Raw genomic sequence first — 20,484 nt, 5'->3', positions numbered from 1 at the left:
AGTTGAGGCATTAGAAAGCTGATTGGTAGCTTGGTGGGATGATGATGTTGTTGCCTGACAGACTTCATTTTGGGGGTTATGGTGATTACTTGGTTATTTCATCTGAAGAATGTGACTGTTGGGGGTCTCCTTCTCTGGCATTATTCATGTTTTTCCAGAGAAGAATTTCCTTGGGTAGATGCCAAGCTTAGGTAGTTTCTTGTGAGCTGAGGCAATTCACGGTTCCTGAATTTCAGTGAACCCCCATTTTCAACCTTGAACCTCACCCCCTGCTCTGTGACTCGTATTTTCTTGAGACGATACTTCTGATTTCCTGGGTGGGAATGGGATAGGCTAAGTGCAAATACCAGGCAAAACTGTTTTGGTAAATGAAAAGCAAGTAGTTTCCCAGTTGTAACTGCCCCCCCCCCAAAAGATACCCCCCCCCCCACACCTTTAGTCAATACTGAGGCCTAATATGCTGATTTCTTTTATAGAAATGAGGAAAAAGTTTGACGATGGAGAAGATCCTCTGGATGCAGAGAGCCAACAAGGAGGTGGTGGCAACCCTTTCCACAGAAGCTGGAACTCATGGCAAGGGTTTAATCCCTTCAGCTCAGGCGGACCATTTAGATTTAAATTTCACTTCAATTAAACCAACTATTTTTCTGCTCTTCTTCCTGAATTTTTTTAAAGATTAAAAACAAACCTTACTTCAGGATCCTAATGAAAAAAATTTTCAAATCTTTCTGTTGTCCATAACCAAAGAGTTGTTTTAATAGTAAAACTCTGTTCTTACCCATTTTAGACTTATGGTTGAAGGGTTTGTGAGGGCAGAAAGGCAAGGAACGTTCTATTTCTGACAAGGCAGCCTGTATACATTTCATGAAGGCCTAGAAGAAATGGTCTGAGGCTGGCTCATCTGTGGAAGTGCTCATGCATTTTATATTTTTCTGCACTGGAGCATGTAGAAATTATTGTCTTCACAGCCTTGCATAGTATCTCTGTGCCTACATGTGTAAAAGGAAGCTGTAATCTTCATGAGGATGGGTTGTGGTTCAGTATTCTTAAAGAGAATGTTAACATTTTGAGCTGTATGTTCTTTGGGACAACTTTGTTTAGATCTTGGTCATTCCAGTCATTTGCTCTGTTCTATTACTGAGCCTCCTTTAATCTGCATATGATTCAATGTTTCTTTACTTGGATTAATTTGGCAGTCATTAAAGAAGGGTGAGTGGCTATCTTTTAGAAAACCTGCTACCAAATGGTTAGTTGAAAATGGCCAGGTTTGGATTGGTGTTAATATACATATTTTATGCTTTTCTGTTCAGTACCTAGAGGAAAATACTGAGAACCACCAAAGTAGAATTTATTTGTAAGAAATTTGGGGCCTTTCGTTTAATATTAAGTATAACAAATTAACTAAAGATATGTAAAATCATTCTAGGTAATATAGCAGTTGTATTATTTAAAATAATATTGCTGACGTACAGATTGAAATACTTTTAAATACCAGAAATCCTCACTTGTTTTACAGAATTTCCTACAACAAGAGTGGCTCAGAAATGTAAAGTTACTCAGTCATCATTAAACACTGAGTGCCCAGTGTTTCACACTCTTAATAAATACAGTAGGGCAGCTTCTTTTTCTCTCTCTTATATCCAGGTCTGAGCCCCTGGGACTGTAGTGACTCCCACACAGCACTTGTTGGCTGATGGATGTTAAAGAGGATAAGCTCCTTTTAACAGCTTTTAAGAGGATCAGACCTTGATGCTTCTCTGTCTTCTCATGCCTACAAAACAAAAACAAAAAAAAACCCAGGCTTGCAAACCTAGTCACCCCTGGCTATTTCCCATTATCATTTCATTTAATAAGATGGCATCATCTCTTGGGATACCTTTTTCTTGACTTTTAAGAAATTAACTTTCCAGTCTTGGTATGCTGGATAATTTTTTGCCCTAAAAAAATGAGTGTTCTCTTTAATCAAGAACACTGAATCTTTATGGAACTGTTAATATTGCATTTAAAATCTAAGAGAATTACTTTAGGTAAGAATCATTATCTTTATTCTGGATAGGTCTTTGTTTTGGCTTTATAGCATTTTGAAACTTTTTAAGCAGCAAAGGGTCTAATACATATATATTTTTTTCATGAAATCAAGCATTTTAAATTAATTGTAGAGGCATCCTGACCACTAATGTCCACAGCAGCCAAGCACAAATCTTTTTCTTCTGTAGTCTCCTAAAACATATGTGAAAAATATTTTTAACTGAGGGACAGAAGTCACATACTTGAGTTGCGCAAAACACAAGTATATTTTGCTCTATTTAGAAGTCTGTTTATTACCAATAAACTTAACATTGCAGTTTGAAAGCTAGTGAACAACTTGCAGCTTTCAGTTTGTTTTAATGTCCCAAAATGCAAGCCTTAACATAATTTCCCAGGTAAAATCATTTTTGTCTATTCTTTAATCTTAGTAATCTTAGTTATATCAGTATACTGTTTTACAATCTGGTTCCTTGGTATATGATGTTGCTGTGACCCCTTTGAAATATAGTGATGGCCTCTGCTTTCAGTAGTAAGATTTTTCACATGGAATCAGGACATAGAATGTATCAAATCACTTTCCCTTCAGTTTGGAGGAGAGGATGAAAACTGCCAATAATGAGATAGAAGGTTTTTCGGAATTGTTGAGGGCTAGATTACATTGGAGAGGTGTTTCTTGGGCAGCTGCCTACCAACCTGCTTGCTGCCTGATGGCTGTTTTTATTTTATTTTTTTCCTCCACTTATAACAACCATAATCCCTGTTTTGAAAGTCTCAACATGGCTTATTATTAATTTAATCATAACTGATTTGTAAAGAGAGTTAACTTGCCTGTTTTCACTGGAGAGAAGATAAGACTATATTTGGCATTTGCTATGCCAAATGCCAGTTCTACTGAAGGAAATGAGTTCTCTGGAGTCTCTTGTTTTGCTAATTAATGAAGAAAATAACAACTCTTTAAGTTCCAGCCTTGATGGCCATCGACAGTCTTCTGGTGTCTACCTAAACGGAAAGATGGTGCCTTCCTTAAACAGTGATGAAGAAAAATCCTCCTTGTGTAAATGGATAGTTGTTCCTCCTACTTGCTGTTAAAAGCTGTCATTATGCAATGGGAAAGCATATTACTTAAAAATCATTTTTTTTTTTTGTCCACTTCCACTTTGCAGTCCTTTTTTGAGGATTGCAGCTATCAAGGGACCTCTGTGCCTCTTTCAGGAAAAGTACAAGTCAAAAAGAGGTAGCCTGTCCTTAGCTATATTATATTCGGTTGTTAAACTACTCTGTTTTTGGTGAGTTCTGCAAGTGGTAAGTATAACTGATCTGTACATTGTGGATATTTTCCACAGTAAGAAGTATTAAACACATCAGCCTATAAATATTGTGAAAAAAAATTCTAAAAAAGGGAGCCTAATTCACTTCCCAATTCTAAAAGTTTGTGCTTTCTTACTATGAATAAATGAAAACTTGAAAATAACTTTGATAGTTTACTTATGTAAATTGGATGTAACATAATATTAAATTTAAAACATGTTTCTTTTTATTCAGTATTAAAAGTCTATTTTTAAACAGTATGAAACCAGAAATTTTTGGACTCTAATAATGGAATCTCAAAACTACCTGTGGCTCTTTTAAGGAAAAAATATCTGGCTTTTTTTTCCTACTGTGCTGATGGTAATAGAGTCACAATTTGAAATTGAACCCATTTTCTATTCATGGTGGGAAATGAAAAATTTCACCTTTAAAGACATGACATTGGTCAAAAGTTGTATTTGATATTTACCAGGAAGGAAGGTTCATAAGATACTTAAATTAAAAAAATCAGTCATATTTGTGTTAGAGCAGACTGCCTTACTGGTATAGGGCACTGTTGACTGACTTTGCAAAAAGATTTCATTGAGTACACATCAAGGGTAACCTAGAGGAATTCATGCAACTTTGTTGACTGTAGTTTACTTTTCTATATTTACAAAGGAAGAAAGAAGGCAGATGCTAATTTGTAAAAACTAAAAATCCTTATTCTAAATCAGATCATTCCTTTTTTGTTAGTTGCAGAGTATATTCTGTAATTTCAAATGATGGTGGGTGTAATTTTTTTTTTTTTTTAATAGATGATCCATTTGCTTAATGACTTAAGAGTAAAATTAGCCACTGCGTGGCTTTGTGTATAGTAACAGGTTTTGTTGCACTTGTCTGTAGTTGAGCCTTCTGCCTGCAGTGGGAAGCAGAGATTGGAGAAGGTAAAAATTGGAGATGTTTGCTAAGTTAACATACTACTTGTATTGTAAATGTCTAGTGTGTTTTGAATGAGACAAGATTAAGTAACTTAATACATCTCATTTAGCGTTTTAATAAGAAAGGAACCTAAAATTAAATGAAATGGGTCTCAGACATGTCTATAAATATGGGTAGTATTTTTATGCCCGTGTATTTTCACATTTAATAAAAATATTTATGGTCATATCAGTACCTTTTTGCTTTTGATTAGTTTTTTGGTTTCAGTATAAGAAATTCTAAGAAAGCCCATTGTAGGAGTAGTAGATAACTTTGCTTTACACAGAATCAATGACTGAAGTGACAAAATGGTGCCTTAACATTTATGCAAATTGATAGGGAAGGTCAGAGCACAAAAGGAGATTTGGCTAAAATCTCTTAATCTCCAAATAGCTAGGACTGCTAGGATTTAAGAGGCTGGTGATTCAATTTCAATACTATTACAGTCTAAGACTTAAATTGCAATTGCCTTTGTTTGAAGATTTTCACTTTTTACCATAAGTTAATTTCCATTAAGGTCTAAAAGTTGGGGGACTGTGGGGAGAAGGCAGAGTTTGCTGCCTGCCTGAATCATATTTCTAACTATAAATAAAAGTAGCTTTCTTTTTTCTGGATTATATGTTATGTATCCTAAGATTAAAAGGGAGAGTTTAAAATACTTAAAAACCTTTTTTACAGAAAGCTCAAAGCTTCCAAGTTCTTAATTATCCACATGATATCTTTGTAATATTTGAGCAGTCAGCCTTAGTCTGAAGATAATGAAACAGGTACAGTAGGTGTGAGAGTTGCCAGGAGAACAAAGACAGGAAGGGAAGATCCAGATTCTCTTCCCTAATCCTAAAAAGTTATAACTTAGCAAACTCTAATATCTTTTCTCTCTCTACCTCTTCCCCATGCCCAGATCAGTGCTTAATGATCTTTAAAAAGGAGGTTCAATTGTTTTAATTTTAAGACTTACAATTTACATTACAGAGACCCTTGGCTCTGCAAACGTTTTGTCTGTTTGGAAATATTGTATGATAAATGGAAGCATAATATACACATTTATTTGGTATTGCCTTATACTAGGATACAGTCTCTGAGAAGGAAGCATACATACAGGAGACAACTCCAAGGCAGCAGAGTTTTTGGAAAACATTTCCCACCTTCATTTAGGTGTGTTTTTCCTGATCAAAGAATGCAGGTATTGGTCTAATGGGGTAAGCATCACTTCTGGCTTAGAGCTGAGCAGTCCTGGCTGGGAAAGTTAGCTACAAAGCCTCCCTAATGAAAGCAAAATTCAACATTTTTAAAAAGAATGGGTGAGAAACCATTGCTTGTACCATTTCTTAGTGGATTTAAACTGTTCAGAGTCTTTTTGGTATTTGCATATTTCCTTTTATTACAGGAGATTTCTACAGGTATATCCTTGAACGCAATATGTCATTTGTATGTACAGCTAAAGGATTTTCTTCCTTGGATTGGTTTCCTTAAATTAATTTGATTTTTCTTTCCTGTGTGAAGGAATCGTTAGAGAGAAACTGATAATAATTCTAGCATTTTACTGTATCAAGTCTTAGGATTTTATTGATATTCCACTTCATACATACTACCTGTTGTAATGTTTTGTTCATTGCAGTGTTTGTGCCTGGTACCTCAGGTTACTAAAACGTCATTATAGCAGAGAGACTTCATTCTACTATAGTATAATTTTTGTGCAAACAAAATATCCAAAGCATCTCTTCTTCCTATAGGACACACACTGGTATTGTCAACATGGTGGAGGGGAGTTGCCTGTATAACAGGTCTCAGACCAGGGGAAATTTATTACAGATGCTGTGGGGGAAAAAAAAAAGGGAATAACCAAATCCCAGTAACAGAGCTATTTGTCCTTACCTAGAACTGTACTTGATATAGTAAATACTGATGTCATGAGTAAATACAATTATTGGGAAAAATACAAGTATACAAATTTTATAACATTCTGGATTAATGTTAATGGGTGTTTGGATTAATATTAATGGATGCTAAATCATTTATTGCACTTTAGGTTCAAATCACCAAATCTCTTACCCTGGTTTATATACTCTGCTGCATGACCTTGTGCATCTGGGCTCCAACTCCATTGGCCTTCTTTAATCCTAAAATGAACAAAACTACCTCTGTGCTATTCTTTTTATTTGCCTGGCTTGTGCTTACTCCGACAGTTGAGTTTAAATACATAAAATGTTTTTTAATCAAAAGAACATTGCCTTCTTCTCCCCACCTGATGCATATGATGGATGGGCATGTGGAACCTGGCCACCTAGAAGGAATGGAGAAATGGCAGATCTACCATTGGTTGGTTTCTGCTTCCTCAAATACTGCTCAGCGAATGCACTCAGAGTCTCAGGTGAATAGGAACCCTAGTCCACACTGCCTTTTTTGAGTACTTGGAGTCCAGCGCAAGGCATTCTGCACCATGGAGAATGCTCGTCTGGGCTTTCAGAAGGCAAGAAGCGCAGGGCCTCGTGTCTGGGCAGCACTATATTTTCAAGGTGCATTCCATGGAGTACACCTGTTTCAGGGAGGCTGTGAGGAATGCCAAAGGCCTGATATGCTGGTATGCACAGGTAGCCACCCTTGTTCTTCCTGTTGCTGTAAGTGATGGGGCGTTTCTTCATCATGAGGATGGTGTCAGCAGGGATCGCATTGTTCCACTGCCCCACAAGCACTGTTGAACCACTCCTGTTTTATTACTTGTGAGCTCTGCTTGTAAGAAGTACTCTTCAGCCAAAGTCAAAATGTTTTCCAGTGACTTGATCATGATGGGGTGCTTCTTGATAGGACTTACTGTGACATACAGTAAATTCCATTCATCCTCAGAAAATGACTCAACTCTCAAGGGGGAGAGCTGTGCAGAATTATGCCTGGCACAAGACACTTTCACAAAGTCATCCAAAACATGCACAGTATCATCCAAAATGTGCATGGTATCATACTCCAAGCCTTTGGTTTTGTGTGCAGTGCCCACAATGTACTCTGAAGTCCCAGTCTTTGCTATGGCATCTTTCTATGCTTTCCACCAGTTCTGGAATCCTGATGTACTTTTCAACCAGTGCAATCTTTGTTTCAAGCTCCTGATGCTTGGCAGCAGTCACATACCTCTTGAAGCACTAATGCCTTCTTTGTGTACCCATCTTCTAATAAATTTCTTTAATAAGTGTTTTGTTTTTTCCATTCTTCCTCTGGCTTAAGGAGAATCCAAATATCAATGATTCTGTCCAATCCAAATGACTTGATCCCCCCAATCAAATGTACCTTTGCAGATATTTCTCCCTCACCCACCCAGACAGCCTTGTCAAACACTGGCATTGGTCTGTGTTGCTTGAGCTTTGGCATCACCTCTAATGCTACTCTGATGGTTTCCTCCCACCAAGGTCTTTTTCCTTACTCTCTTACAGGCATCCAAGATAGTAGCTCCTATGCAAGCTATTTCCATACCAAATCTAAAACTCTGGGTGAGATAGATGTGAGCATGGGGGACATTAGACAGGGCATTGGCCACCCCATGGAAGATATAGATTTGCTGGTGTGGATCCCCTACAAGATCTTTCCACATGGCCGAGACAGAACTATATTCATGATAGCTGGCGTTTATTTCTGGGCCTCAGCCAGAAAAATGGCATCAAAAGAGGCAAGCAAAGGCTTGCTTAGCTGCCAGAGTTTCAAACAGCCATCATTGAGTCATTTGGTAAGCCTCTTTGCATACCCCCAGCATCTGCATGTTGTCCCAAAGTCTGTTTGCTTCAAGGACACCACTCAGTTTTTCACTGTTCTACCATGACTCTCTGTCCTTGGCTGTTTGTTCTAGTTTGCTAATGCTGCCGGAATGCACAACACCAGAAATGGATTGGCTTTTATAAAAGGGGGTTTATTTGGTTACACAGTTACAGTCTTAAGGCCATAAAGTCTTAAGGTAACACATCAACAATCAGGTACCTTCACTGGAGGATGGCCAGTGGCATCCAGAAAACCTCTGTTAGCTGGAAAGGCACGTGGCTGGCGTCTGCTCCAGTGTTCTGGTTTCAAAATGACATTCTCCCAGGACATTCCTCTCTAGGCCTCAGCTTCTCTCCAAAATGTCACTCTCAGTTGCTCTTGGGGCATTTGTCCTCTCTCAGCTTCTCCGGAGCAAGAGTCTGCTTTCAATGGCCATCTTCAAAATGTCTCTCATCTGCAGCTCCTGTGCTTTCTTCAGAGTGTCCCTCTTGGCTGTAGCTCCTCTTCAAAATGTCTCTCTCAGCTGCACTGAGCTCCTTCTGTTTGTCAGCTCATTTACATGGCTCCAGTGATTTAATTTAGACCCACCGTGAATGGGTGGGGTAACACCTCCATGGAAATTATCCAATCAGAGTAATCACCCACAGTTAGGACAAACGCCCCAAGAGCAACGGAGAGTGACATTTTGGAGAGAAGCTGAGGCCTAGAGAGGAATGTCCTGGGAGAATGTCATTTTGAAACCAGAACACTGGAGCAGATGCCAGCCTCGTGCCTTTCCAGCTAACAGGTTTTCCGGATGTCACTGGCCATCCTCCAGTGAAGGTACCTGATTGTTGATGTGTTACCTTAAGACTTTATGGCCTTAAGACTGTAACTGTGTAACCAAATAAACCCCCTTTTATAAAAGCCAATCCATTTCTGGTGTTGTGCATTCTGGCAGCATTAGCAAACTAGAACACTGTTCTTATGCCAAATAGGCACATGATCAAATAGTCATTTCTTCATCAGCAAAGGCAAAGAAGTCTTCCAAAGTGTTGCATGCTAGCTTGACCCTTATGAATCCATCTTTCCCTTCAGCAAGGACAGAACTGACTATGAAGGTACTAACCTGAAGAGATTCAATTTCTTCTTTAATTGGTACTAAAGCCCAATGGGTCCATAGGCCAAGGAATGAAAGGTTCTGCAGATGATATTGCTTGGGAAGGTGAGCTTGGCCTGTTTTGTGATGTTCTTGTTCACTGTCACATACAGTAACCTGCTCTCAGATCATTTCTCTGCATACGTGACCTGAGTAGAGGTCTTCCCTGTGCCTGCAAATGCATAATGTTAACCACTACCATTTTATGGTTCAGAATCTGCTGTTGTTCATTGTGTAAGCTGGATGGTGATTTTCTTGCCTGACCAAACTTGTGGCCCTGAGTTCAGGAATTCTGAAAATACAAGCTTCTGGTAACCTGTAATCTACTTTCTGCCTCTGAATTTGCTTATCCTAGGCATTTCATATCAGTGAAATCATACAATATTTGTCTTTTTTAGGTTGGTATGCTGGTTTGAATATATTATGTCCCCCAGAAAAAGCCATGTCCTTTAATGCAGTCTTGTGGGGGCAGATGTATTTACTCTTGATTAGGTTGGAACCTTTGGATTTGGTTGTTTCCATGGAGATGTGACTCACCCAACTATGTGTGATAGCTCTGATTGAACTATTTCCATGGACGCATGGACTCCACCCATTCAGGGTGGAATTCTATAAAAGAACTCAGAAACAGAAGGATCTCAGAGCAGCTGAGAGAGACATTTTGAAAATGGCTGTCAGAAGCTGACGCTTTGGAGATGCTAGCCCAGAATTTGCTCTGGAGAAGCTAAGACAAACAAGCCTAGAGACATTTTAGAGAAAGGTAGTTTGAAACCAGAAACCCGGAGCAGATGCCAGCCACGTGCCTTTACAGCTGACGGAAGTGTTCCGGACGCCAACAGCCTTTCTACAGTGAAGGTACCCTATTGTTGATGCCTTAGCTTGGACACTTTCAGGGCCTTAGAACTGTAACTTTGTAACCAAATAAACCCCCTTTATAAAAGCCAATCCATTTCTGGTGTTTTGCATAATGGCAGCATTAGCAGACTGAACAGTTGGGTTTATTTCATTCATCATGATGTCTTCAGGATTCATCCTTGTAACAAGTATCAGATCTTCATTCCATTTTATGGCTGAACTACATTTTGTTTATTCTTCTGTTGATGGAAACTTGGGTTTCTTCCACCTTTTGGCTATTGTGAATAATGTTTCTATGAACATTGGTGTGCAAATATCTGTTTTGAGTTCCTGATTTCAATTTTTTGGCATAGTTAAGATTGAGTTGCCAGGTCATGTGTTAGTTCTGTGTTTAACTTTCTGAGGATCTGCCAAACTCTTTTCCACAGTGGCTATACCATTTTAATTCCCACCAACAATGTATGATGGTTCCTATGTCTCCACATCCTTGCCAACACTTATTTTCTGTTTTTCAAATAACCATCCTAGTGGGTGTAAAGTGGTATCTCATTGTGGCTTTGATTTGCATTTCCCTAATGACTAATGATGCTGAGCATATTTTCTCATGCTTATTGGCTATTTGTGTATCTTCTTTGGAGAAATGTCTACTCAGTCCTTTGCCCATTTTTTAAGTGGGTTGTCTTTTTTTTTTGGTGTCAAGTTGTAGCAGTTCTTTATATATTCTGGATACTAAAACCTTATCAGATATATGATTTGCAAATATTGTCTCCCATCCTGTAGGTGTCTTTTCACTTTCTTTACAGTGCCCTTTTATGTGCAGAAGGTTTAATTTGGCGAAGTCCAATTTACCTTTTTTTGTTGTTATTGCTCATGCTTTTGGTGTAAAGTCTAAGACTCTACTAATACTAGGTCCTAGAGATTCTCCCTATGTTTCCTTCCATGATTTTATGGTTTCAACTCTTGTTTTTAGGTCATCGATCCATTTTGAGTTTATTTTTGTATATGGTGTGATATAGGGTTCCAATTTCATTCTTTTGCATGTGGATAACCCAGTTTTCCCAGCAGCATGTATTGAAGAGACTATTCTTTCCCCATCGAGTGAACTTGGCACCCTTGTCAAAAATCAGTTAGCCACTGTGGTGGTTTGAAGCTGTACAGAAAAACATGTTCTGAAATCTAATCCACTCTTGTGTGTGAACCCATTCTAAGTAGGACTTTTGATGAGGTTACTTCAGTTAAGATGTGTGTGGCCCAGCCCAATCATGATGGGTCTTAATCTTATTACTGAAGTTCTTTATAAGAGGAATTCAGATATGAGAGAGAGAAAGCTACAGGAAGCAAAAAGCTACATCATTGGAACATGAAAGAGAAGGAAAAGACTAGGAGATGCCACTGTGTGCCTCGCTATGTGACAGAGGAACCAATCACCAGCAGCCAACCCCAGAATGCCCCAGTCTTTCGGGAAAAAGCATCACCTTGATTGGGACATTTTCCTGGCATCAAAACCATGAGTGAATAAATTCCCATTGTTTAAACCGAACTATTTCATGGTATTTGCTTAAGCAGCCCAGAGTCATGGATGTGTAGGTTTACTTCTGAACTCGGATGCTATTCCATTGGTCTACTTGTCCTTATGCCAGTACCACACTTTTTAAAATCCTGTAGTTTTGTAGTAAGTTTTGAAATCAGGCTGTGTCAGTCCTTCAACTTTGTTTTCTTTTTAAAGATGGTTTTGGCATTTCACGGCCCCTTGCCATTCCATATGAATTTGATGGTTAGCTTCCTGAAGTCTTTTGCAAAGAAGGCTACTGGGATTTTTTTTTTTAATGGGAAAGTATCAACATCTGATTTTTCCATTAATGTACACATGCATTTGATATTAAGGAAATTAAGGTAATTTTACAAACTGCATTTTTGTAACTATATGAAATTTCCATTTTGCTATAAAGTTTTATACAACACTAGTTCAAATGCATTTCTCTAAAACTACACTAATACTGCTCTTTGGAATTATTTTAGTCACCCCAATATGTGACTTTACTAAAGAGCTTGAATCTAAACAAACAAAATTTCAAGTCACTAACTTTTAGATGAGATAAATAAAGTAATCATCTGATAACTGGGGCTGTTAATTACCCACAAGACACTTTGTTGGAATGTTTCTTCTGTTACCTCAGTTGTTGTAAGTTAGAACCTTCAAAAAACGAGCAGAACAAGAGTACCATAAAAGAAGTTTCTGCAGCATAGTCCTAAGCTTCTGAGAGACGCAAGGTGAAGCATCTTTCCTGCAAACTAAATGGGTCTTCACCATATCCATCTAGTTTAGCTTTCAGAGATAGAGGCCCAAATAATATATTATATATACAGTATCTTGGATCTGGTTGTATTAATTACGTCAAAAATGTGGGGCAGCTCCTCCGTGTTTCCTGTTTGATCTACCAACAGTTGCAGCCCTGACACATGCAGCCACCTTTGGGAGACCGTGGAAGGCTGTGTGCATCTCCCCCAGAGCACAGAGATGAGTGTGCACCATGTTCTGCTTAGCATGGCTGGCAGCTGGTGCCTTGCCTTCTGCTAACCCAGAAGCTGCTGGAATTTTGATGGAGATTGCATTGAATCTGTAAATTGCTTTGGGTAATATTGACATCTAAACAATATTAGGTGTTCCAACCCATGATCATGTATCCTTTGATTGATTTAGGTCTTTAAATTTCTTTCAGCGATGTTTTTTAGTTTTCAGTTTACAAGTCTTTCACTTTCTTGGTTAAATTAGTTGCTAAATTTTTGATTCTTTTAGATGTTATTGTAAATGGAATTGTTTTCTTGATTTCCTTTTTGAACTGTTCATTGCTGTTGTGTAGAAACACAACTGGTTTTTGCTTATTCATGGTCTACCCTGCAACTATGCTGAATTTATTAGCTCTAGTAGTTTTCTTGTAGATTCTTTGGGATTTTTTATAGATAGCATCGTGTCATCTGTGAATAGAGATTGTTTTACTTGAAGTAAACTTCTTAAATTGAGTGTAATTTAAGTTTTTCTTTTCAGTGTTTCCAAATTTGAAACCTTTGTAACAAAGGTGTGTTAGCCGTAAGTTCTAAGTCAAGAAGCTGCACTCTAGAATTTCTCAGAAAACAGAATGTTATACTTAATAAAATGAGTTAATAAACTGCAAAATGGGAACAGCTGTTCCATTACTATAAACCTTTAATACTTTTCAAAAAGAGTGGTTACAGAATGGCTTTGCACACCTGACCAAGTACCTCTAAGTTACAAACTTTAGCCATCCATGTCTTGGATCATGCTTCCCCTGAAGGTAAGATTTTAGCAGATTTACTGATTCTTTGGAAGTGAATGGACTCCATTATCTACTAGATCAAGTAATAGAATTAGACAAGAGAAAGGCTGGGACAGTAACATACTTTATTTAGTTATTCAGCATGGATTCATCAGCACTTATTTTACATGATCTCTGGAACTGTGTATCTGAGACTGTGATGGTTGGGAGGCTTGATTGACCCCAGAAGATCATGTTCTTAAAGCTAATCCTTTCCTGTGGGTGTAGACCTATTGTGGGTGGGACCTTTTGATTAGGTTATTGCAGTTGAGGCATGCCCCAGGTGGGTCTTACTTCTTTTACTGGAATCCTTTATAAGAGGATGAAATTCAGAAAAGCCACAGAAGCTGAGAGAAAAAGACATAAAAGACAGAGAGGAAAAAAGCCACAGATGGAGCACCCAGAAGCGAAAAGCAAGGAACCCAGGAGAGGGGAGAGGCCAGCAGATGCTGCCACGTGCCTTGCCATGCGTCAGAGGAGCCCAGGTGTTGTTTTGATGATGCTTTCATCTGCACATTTTCACCTCAGAACTGTAAGCTTGTAAGTTAATAAATCCCCATTGTAAAAGCCGACCCACTTCTTGTATACTGCATTTTCAGCATCTTTAGCAAACTAAAACAGACGTATGGAGGAATCCTTTAAATACGTTCATTAATGGGAAGTTAAATTTGACTGAGTTTGTTGCTGTGTTGCTATAGCTCAGCAGGAAAAAAAATTCCTTATTCTGATCTGAAGTATATCTATTACTTCTAAAACTATTCTGCTGGATCCTGAAGCCTCTTCTGAAAAGAAAAACTTAAATTACATTAATTACTTCTGGGTAGTGGCTACTTTCTGTCTGGTGGCTTCTCAGGTACTGGATTCAGGTTTGGGCCAGTAGGAGAGTGAATTTCTTTGGGCAGCCTTGCACTCGTGTCAAACTACATTTTTAATATTGTAGAAAAGACTGATTTTATCTGTAACTACAGGCTGATACACCTGTGGTACCTTTTAGAAATATATTCTTTTCCTCTATATTTTTCTTTAGAGACTAGAGGGTGACTGGAGCCAAAAGATGGGCACTTCCAAAATAAAACTGTGCTTTGTAATCATAAATTTCTATATGATATACACACATATACCTCTCAGATATATAACCATGAGGTAGTAGGAGTACTTTGAATTGTCTTCAATCTCATAGTCTGGTTTTATTTTATACTTAAAGCATACATGTTACTATGGCTAGAGCTCAAAGTCTCCAAATTCTCAAAAGCTTTCTAAGGAAGGGGAAAGAGAAACAGATTATTACTTCCCACAGTTGATGACTCCTCCCCCAGGACTTGATTTTGTTAAAACTTGGTATAGGGTCTGCATCTGAGAACCAGAATTCATGATCCTGAATGTATGTTAAAGCCCTTGGGTTACATTTGTTCAGTATGTCCAGGTCAATGGAACTGGGTGGCTTACTCTCCAAGTGTTACATACTAAAGTTTTACCTACCATTCAGTTGACAACATGTGTCCCAGAGAAGGGTGGATTTTTATATAGCATTGAAGTTTATATGCACTGAGAACTCTTGATGTAAAAGAATTTTAAAGTGAACTACTTTATAAAATAACCTCCCTGTGAAGAAATAATGAAGTTAAAAAAAAAATGTTGATTTCCAGATATAAGGTATTACTCATCTGGAAATAAGATGTGAATTAAGCTATTCTGATCCTAAGGGACAAGCTGGGAGAGGAGCTGTCAAGATGTATTTACATTACTCTGCAATTGTAGCTTGTACAATATGAAGTACAGAATCTAGAATCTAAACATTCGAAGGCTGCCCAGCCAACCTTTCTTCCACAAGACTGGTACCCAAGTAAAGTATCATCTTATAGTCAATTGGGATTCTGTCTGAAACAATGTAACAGAACTCTGATTAGCTTGGTTGGAACACTTGATCTAAGCTAGAAACTTATGTCTCTTACATCTCACCAAGCCTGAACACTAATGATACCTGATTCCAAGGAGGAGTGAGCTGGAGGGCACTACTGAGTTGGCCACCCCAGGACAAGTTACCACTCGTCTTTCATAGCACCCCAGAAAGGTCTTGTGAACACACAGGAATCATCTAGTTCCACCAGGTTAGACCATACAAACGCCATTTTATCACAAATATGAACAAGCAACAAAGGGAGGATGACCAGAACAGAGAGGTTTTGTGATCTCTTATTAGAAGGACTGAAGCTGCTTGAGGCAGTACTCTATGGGCTGTGTTGTTGAAGAGATGGATTAGACTTGTTCTGAACAGCTCAAAGGAACAATGAGAGACTGCTGTAGAGTCTCTGGATCACTGGTTTATGGAACCGGTTTGTCTGTAGAGGTTGTGAGTTCTCTACTGCTCTTGGAGGTTTTCAAGCATGGTCTGAGGTTGCACTTGAAAGAGCAAGATAGGGGGACTGACCCACTTTATTAAATATTCCCAGTATGTCACTTTACAAGCAGGCTCATACGGAGAGACCATGATATCCCCAGCTCCCCCACTTCAGACATATTGTATACTATTCTTCAGAGGAAAGGGTCCAAATGACATTAATCAGTTCCTTCCAATCCCAAGATTCTTTAATTCTAGAATAGGTGGATGGTTTTTGAAACTTTACCATTCCTATTAATCAATTTATTAATATACAACAGGAAAACTGTTTATTCTTAACTTAGTTTCTATAAAAGTATCTGGTAGTAATGAACATTTTACATGTTCAAATACACCAATGTCAGTGAATCTCATTTTATGAAAAAAATGAGAAACATTAAAAAATACATAAATCACAGGGATAAAACATCATATGGTTCAAGATACCTAAAATATATGATTACAGTGCAACAGTACTTCCATTTTAAAACAGTAAGGTATAAATGGGCCTTTTTAATTAATCAGAGATTACCATGAGTCCTTTTTCTCAGAAGAAAAATGTAGAAAATAAGTCTCTCTAAATTTAAACGCAATTTTTTTGGAAGAGATGTGGATATACATAAAGCTGGCATATAGAAGGATACTGATGTTTTTCTAAACATCCATAAAAACCAGCCAGTCAGATATGTTCTATTGGGTTATCTGAAGTAATATCAAACTTTAACTGGTGGTGGCCCCTTGTTTTAAGCAATCAGGAAAAAGGAACAATCTAGTTTTAAATACCTAATGGTCATTTCTTCTACATCGGAAACTTAGAACATTAAGTCAATATATTTTCAATAATTAAGATTTTTTAAAAATTGAAGAATGTCACTGATCTTAATGAAACTTCATCTTAACAGTAGTAGTTCCATACTTCCCCAGCAGATGGAACATTTCTTGTCATGCTCTCGTCTTCCTTCTTAGGCAAAACAGTGCTAAAGTTCATCGTGTGTCAAAACTGTAGAGGAAGAAAATTTATTTAGTTCTAGAAATCCTAAATATCAAATTAGTTTAAATCTCACTGGTATGGGATACAGAAAAATCATAGATACTGACTGAAGATCCTTTTGTTGGTTAGGTTAATACCTATATGCTTCATTTTGCAATATGAGAATAGCTCTTTTTTCATTATGGAATCTATTACACCATCTAACTACTTGTCTTTTACCCATCTAGGGTGTTCACCTCATAAGTCTATGAGGACTAACACCATCTTATTTATTTTTACTTCTAGGATCTACTACCTGTTTAGTATCAAGCAAATATACTAATAGATTACTCACTATGCACAAAGTATCCTACCATTAATGTAATGAAATGGTGAATAGCAGAAAACATATACAGTTCTGTTTTAAGATGAGAGGAGAGAGCATTCAAATGTAGACACAAATACTGTACAAATATGAGAATCAATACTACTGAAGACTCCTAGAGACCAAATTGGCTTCTTATCCTTCTGCATCACTGAAACATCACATACTAACTGATTTAAGAACATTGAGAATTCAGAATATTTTCAGGCAAAAATAAAATACAAGTTAAATGCATCCTTTTCCACAATTTAAGATGGCAGACTAAGCATGTTTCTCTCTTCACTATATGCCACCGAATGGATAAGAAAGCAATATAAAAACAAATAATAATGAGACTGCGGTGGTTCTGCGGTACCATGGGAGCAGGGTTATGAATGAATTTCTAGGAATGGAAAAATACTGATGCTAAAATATCTTCATTCTAGAATATGACAGCTGACACAATGAGTTGTTTTTCTAGATGGAAGAGCCTGGGAGGAGAGCCTCCTAACAACACAGGCAGGTAGGAGGTTAATTGAAGGATTGTTTGTGCAAAATCTGTGCTGCTCAGCTCCCCACTCTCATTCTTTCTTCTATATCCAGACAGAAACTGACAACCTGGTATTTATACTAAGACAAAAAGTGAAAGCCTAGTTCTTAAAAGAAATTGAACATTTCATTTGAGAACAAAGAGAGATTTTTTATTTGAGTGTTGGTGCTCTTGAGTAAAGTTGCCCTCATTTTGATTTTGGGCCAGGGGAAGAAATGTGGAGAATGGGCCGGGATCTATCTGTACCCTGCCCATGCACCCTAGAGTGAAGTCTGCCAGTTGTATGCAGACCATCCTCATGTACCTGGAGCTACCTATTAATCCTCCCATTCAGGAAAGAAGCCTATTGGAGAAATAGAAAAATTATACTATGGCAAAAGAAACCCATGCCAGTTACCTATTTTGATCAATCTAATCATTCATTATTACATATACACAAACAGCATTTGAGGGAGACCATTAGCAAAAGAAAAAAGGACCAAGATGAACACACAAATAACTGGCCCTAAAGAAACAAAGATAACCAAGAGAACTGAAGAGATACTTAAAATAATTCTAATTAGTATCATCCAGAGATAATATGAAAAGACAATGATGCCATAAAAGAAGAAGAAACAAATTAAAAGGAAGCAGGTAGGGAAAAGGAAAAATCTGTTGGACATTAAGAAGTGATTGCCCTTCATCCCTAAAAAAATCAACAGAAGAAGTGAAGATAAAGCCACAGAATTTTTCTAGAACAGAGATGGTAAGAAAAAGAAAACAAGAGAATGTAGGATTCATATGTAAAAAAAAAAAATGTAGGATTAATCCATGAGATACAATATCCAATCTATAAGAATTCTAGGAAAAGAAAACAGAAAACGGGGAGGGATTTTTTTTTTTTTTTTAAACCGTATGTGCCAGTTTGGATGTATTATGTCCCCCAAAACTCCATGTTTTTTGATGCAATCTTGTATGGGCAGACGTATCAGTGTTGATTAGGTTGGTACCTGATGAGTGTTTCCATGGAGATGTAACTCAATCAACTGTGGGCAAGACCTGTAACTGGATAATTTCCAGGGAGGTGTTATCCTATCCATTCAGGGTGGGTCTGAATTAAATCACTGGAGCCATATAAAAAGCTGACAAACAGAAGGGAACATAGAGCAACTGAGAATGACATTTTGGAAGAGCTGCAGCTGAGAGAGGACCAAATGCCACAAGAGCAACATTTGAAGAATACTATTTTGAAATGCAACCTGGAAGCAAGCAGATGCCAGCCATGTGCCTTCCAAGCTAACAGAGGTTTTCCGGACACCAGTGGCCTTTCTCCAATGAAGCTACCTGTGGTTGATGCCCTACCTTGGACACTTTATGGCCTTAAGACTGTTGCTTTGTAACCAAATAAACCCCCTTATAAAAGCCAATCCATTTTTGGTATTTTGCATAATGGCACCATTAGCAAACTGGAACACTATACTAAAAAGTGTCCAAGTCTTAAGAGAGACATATGTCTTAAATGCACAAGTAGAAAGAGTGAAAACAGAATCAGTTCCAGATAGATCATTGTGAAATGTCAGCACACCAAGAATAAAAAGATACATCAACAACTTTTACATAGTTGCCGAGGGCCCTGCTCCAATCAAGATGGTGGAGTAGGATGGTCCAGGGCTCTTCCCCACAGAAACTTTAAACAACCAGCAAGAACTGAAAGAAGCATTGTTGCCAAAGCTCCAGAAAACAGTTAAGAGGATTGGAATAACAGGGCAAACGCTGAAACAAGAAAAAACAGTAGTCCCTTCCGGCGACCTGGCTGATCCCTCCCCCACCTGTCAGTGGCTCAGGTGCAAGGCTGGCCCATGCTCCCAATGTGGATCTGGCCCTGGATGGGAGGGAGCAGAGTAGTCGTGCGCATACTGGGCACATGTATGTCTGTGCTGGTGTGTCTGATGACAGCTGAGGGACTAAACTAAGATACTCATCCCAAGCGCACCATCCTAGAACTTGCCCTACCTGGAGCAAAGGTTTGCTGGCTGTGGGGCTTACAGTTCACTGTCCAGTTTCCTAGGGAAGAGGGGACATTGGGGGAATTCCTAGGGCCATGCACACATGCTCAAGACAGATATATGCACAGAAAAGACCAGGGGGTACCTCTGCTTTTGCCTCTTGTTCACTAAACTCACTGGATTGCCAAGTGCTAAAAAATAAAACTCACACAGGCCAATCTGCAAAGACTTGGAAAGGTGTTTTCTTTTTTTTCCTTTATTGTTAGCTCCTGGCACTCAAGGAAATCTCTGTCAAAACAATAGCTGGGATTAAATAGAAAGCTATAAGATGGTGGCATAGAGAGGAGTGGAAGCTAGTTTGTCCCCCTGGAACAACTAATAAACAACCAGGAACAATAAGTAAATAATCTGGAATAACCGCAGGGGGACAAATGTAACTGTCCACTCATCATACACCAACCTGAATTGGGAAGAATGCCCGAGATCGCAGCATGAAATCTGTAAGTAAAAACTACAGATTCAAGCCGGGAACCCCCTCCCCCCATGGCCGAGCTGCAAACCTTCTTGTTACTAGAGAGCAGCTCTCTCTGAGCAAGTGAATACAGCTCAGCTGAGCTCCAACTGGGGTTTTAATTAACAAACGTGGACTGCTCAATACAAGCTACGAATCCCCAACAAGCAGACAGAGGCTTTGGGTGACAACTGACCTTGGAGAGCCGGGGGGTGGCTGCAGACTGGCCCTGAAGGAGGCTTTCTCTCCCTGTTTTGGCTCAGTGGAGAAAGCCTCAGCCATCTTCAATTCCCCACACTCTGACCCAGACAAGGGTGGAGATAGCACAAGCAGGAAGAGACCATTGAAATGCTAATGATCTC

At 38.5% G+C, this 20,484-nt stretch overlaps 2 protein-coding genes and 1 pseudogene across 2 annotated transcripts in view; 1 reads left to right on the top strand and 2 right to left on the bottom strand.

Annotated features, from left to right (window-relative positions):
* DNAJC3 (DnaJ heat shock protein family (Hsp40) member C3) overlaps nt 1–4,491 on the top strand; it is a 132,059-nt gene extending 127,568 nt beyond the window's left edge. The window contains exon 12 of the mRNA XM_037799693.1: nt 477–4,491. Within this exon, the coding sequence (XP_037655621.1) occupies nt 477–634 (158 nt within the window). The 3' untranslated portion in view covers nt 635–4,491. The remainder of the gene's footprint in view (nt 1–476) is intronic.
* Nucleotides 4,492–6,680: 2,189 nt separating this feature from the next.
* Nucleotides 6,681–15,494, bottom strand: LOC119506820 (annotated as a pseudogene).
* Nucleotides 15,260–20,484, bottom strand: part of UGGT2 (UDP-glucose glycoprotein glucosyltransferase 2) — a 319,097-nt gene continuing 313,872 nt past the window's right edge. Inside the window, exon 39 of the mRNA XM_037799694.1 lies at nt 15,260–16,742. Coding sequence (XP_037655622.1) covers nt 16,720–16,742 — 23 coding nt within the window. The 3' untranslated portion in view covers nt 15,260–16,719. The remainder of the gene's footprint in view (nt 16,743–20,484) is intronic.

Source organism: Choloepus didactylus, chromosome 12, assembly GCF_015220235.1.
Source record: "Choloepus didactylus isolate mChoDid1 chromosome 12, mChoDid1.pri, whole genome shotgun sequence".
NCBI lineage: Eukaryota > Metazoa > Chordata > Mammalia > Pilosa > Megalonychidae > Choloepus > Choloepus didactylus.
The sequence above is the reverse complement of the archived record's forward strand: the minus strand, read 5'-3'. Positions and strand labels throughout refer to the sequence as shown.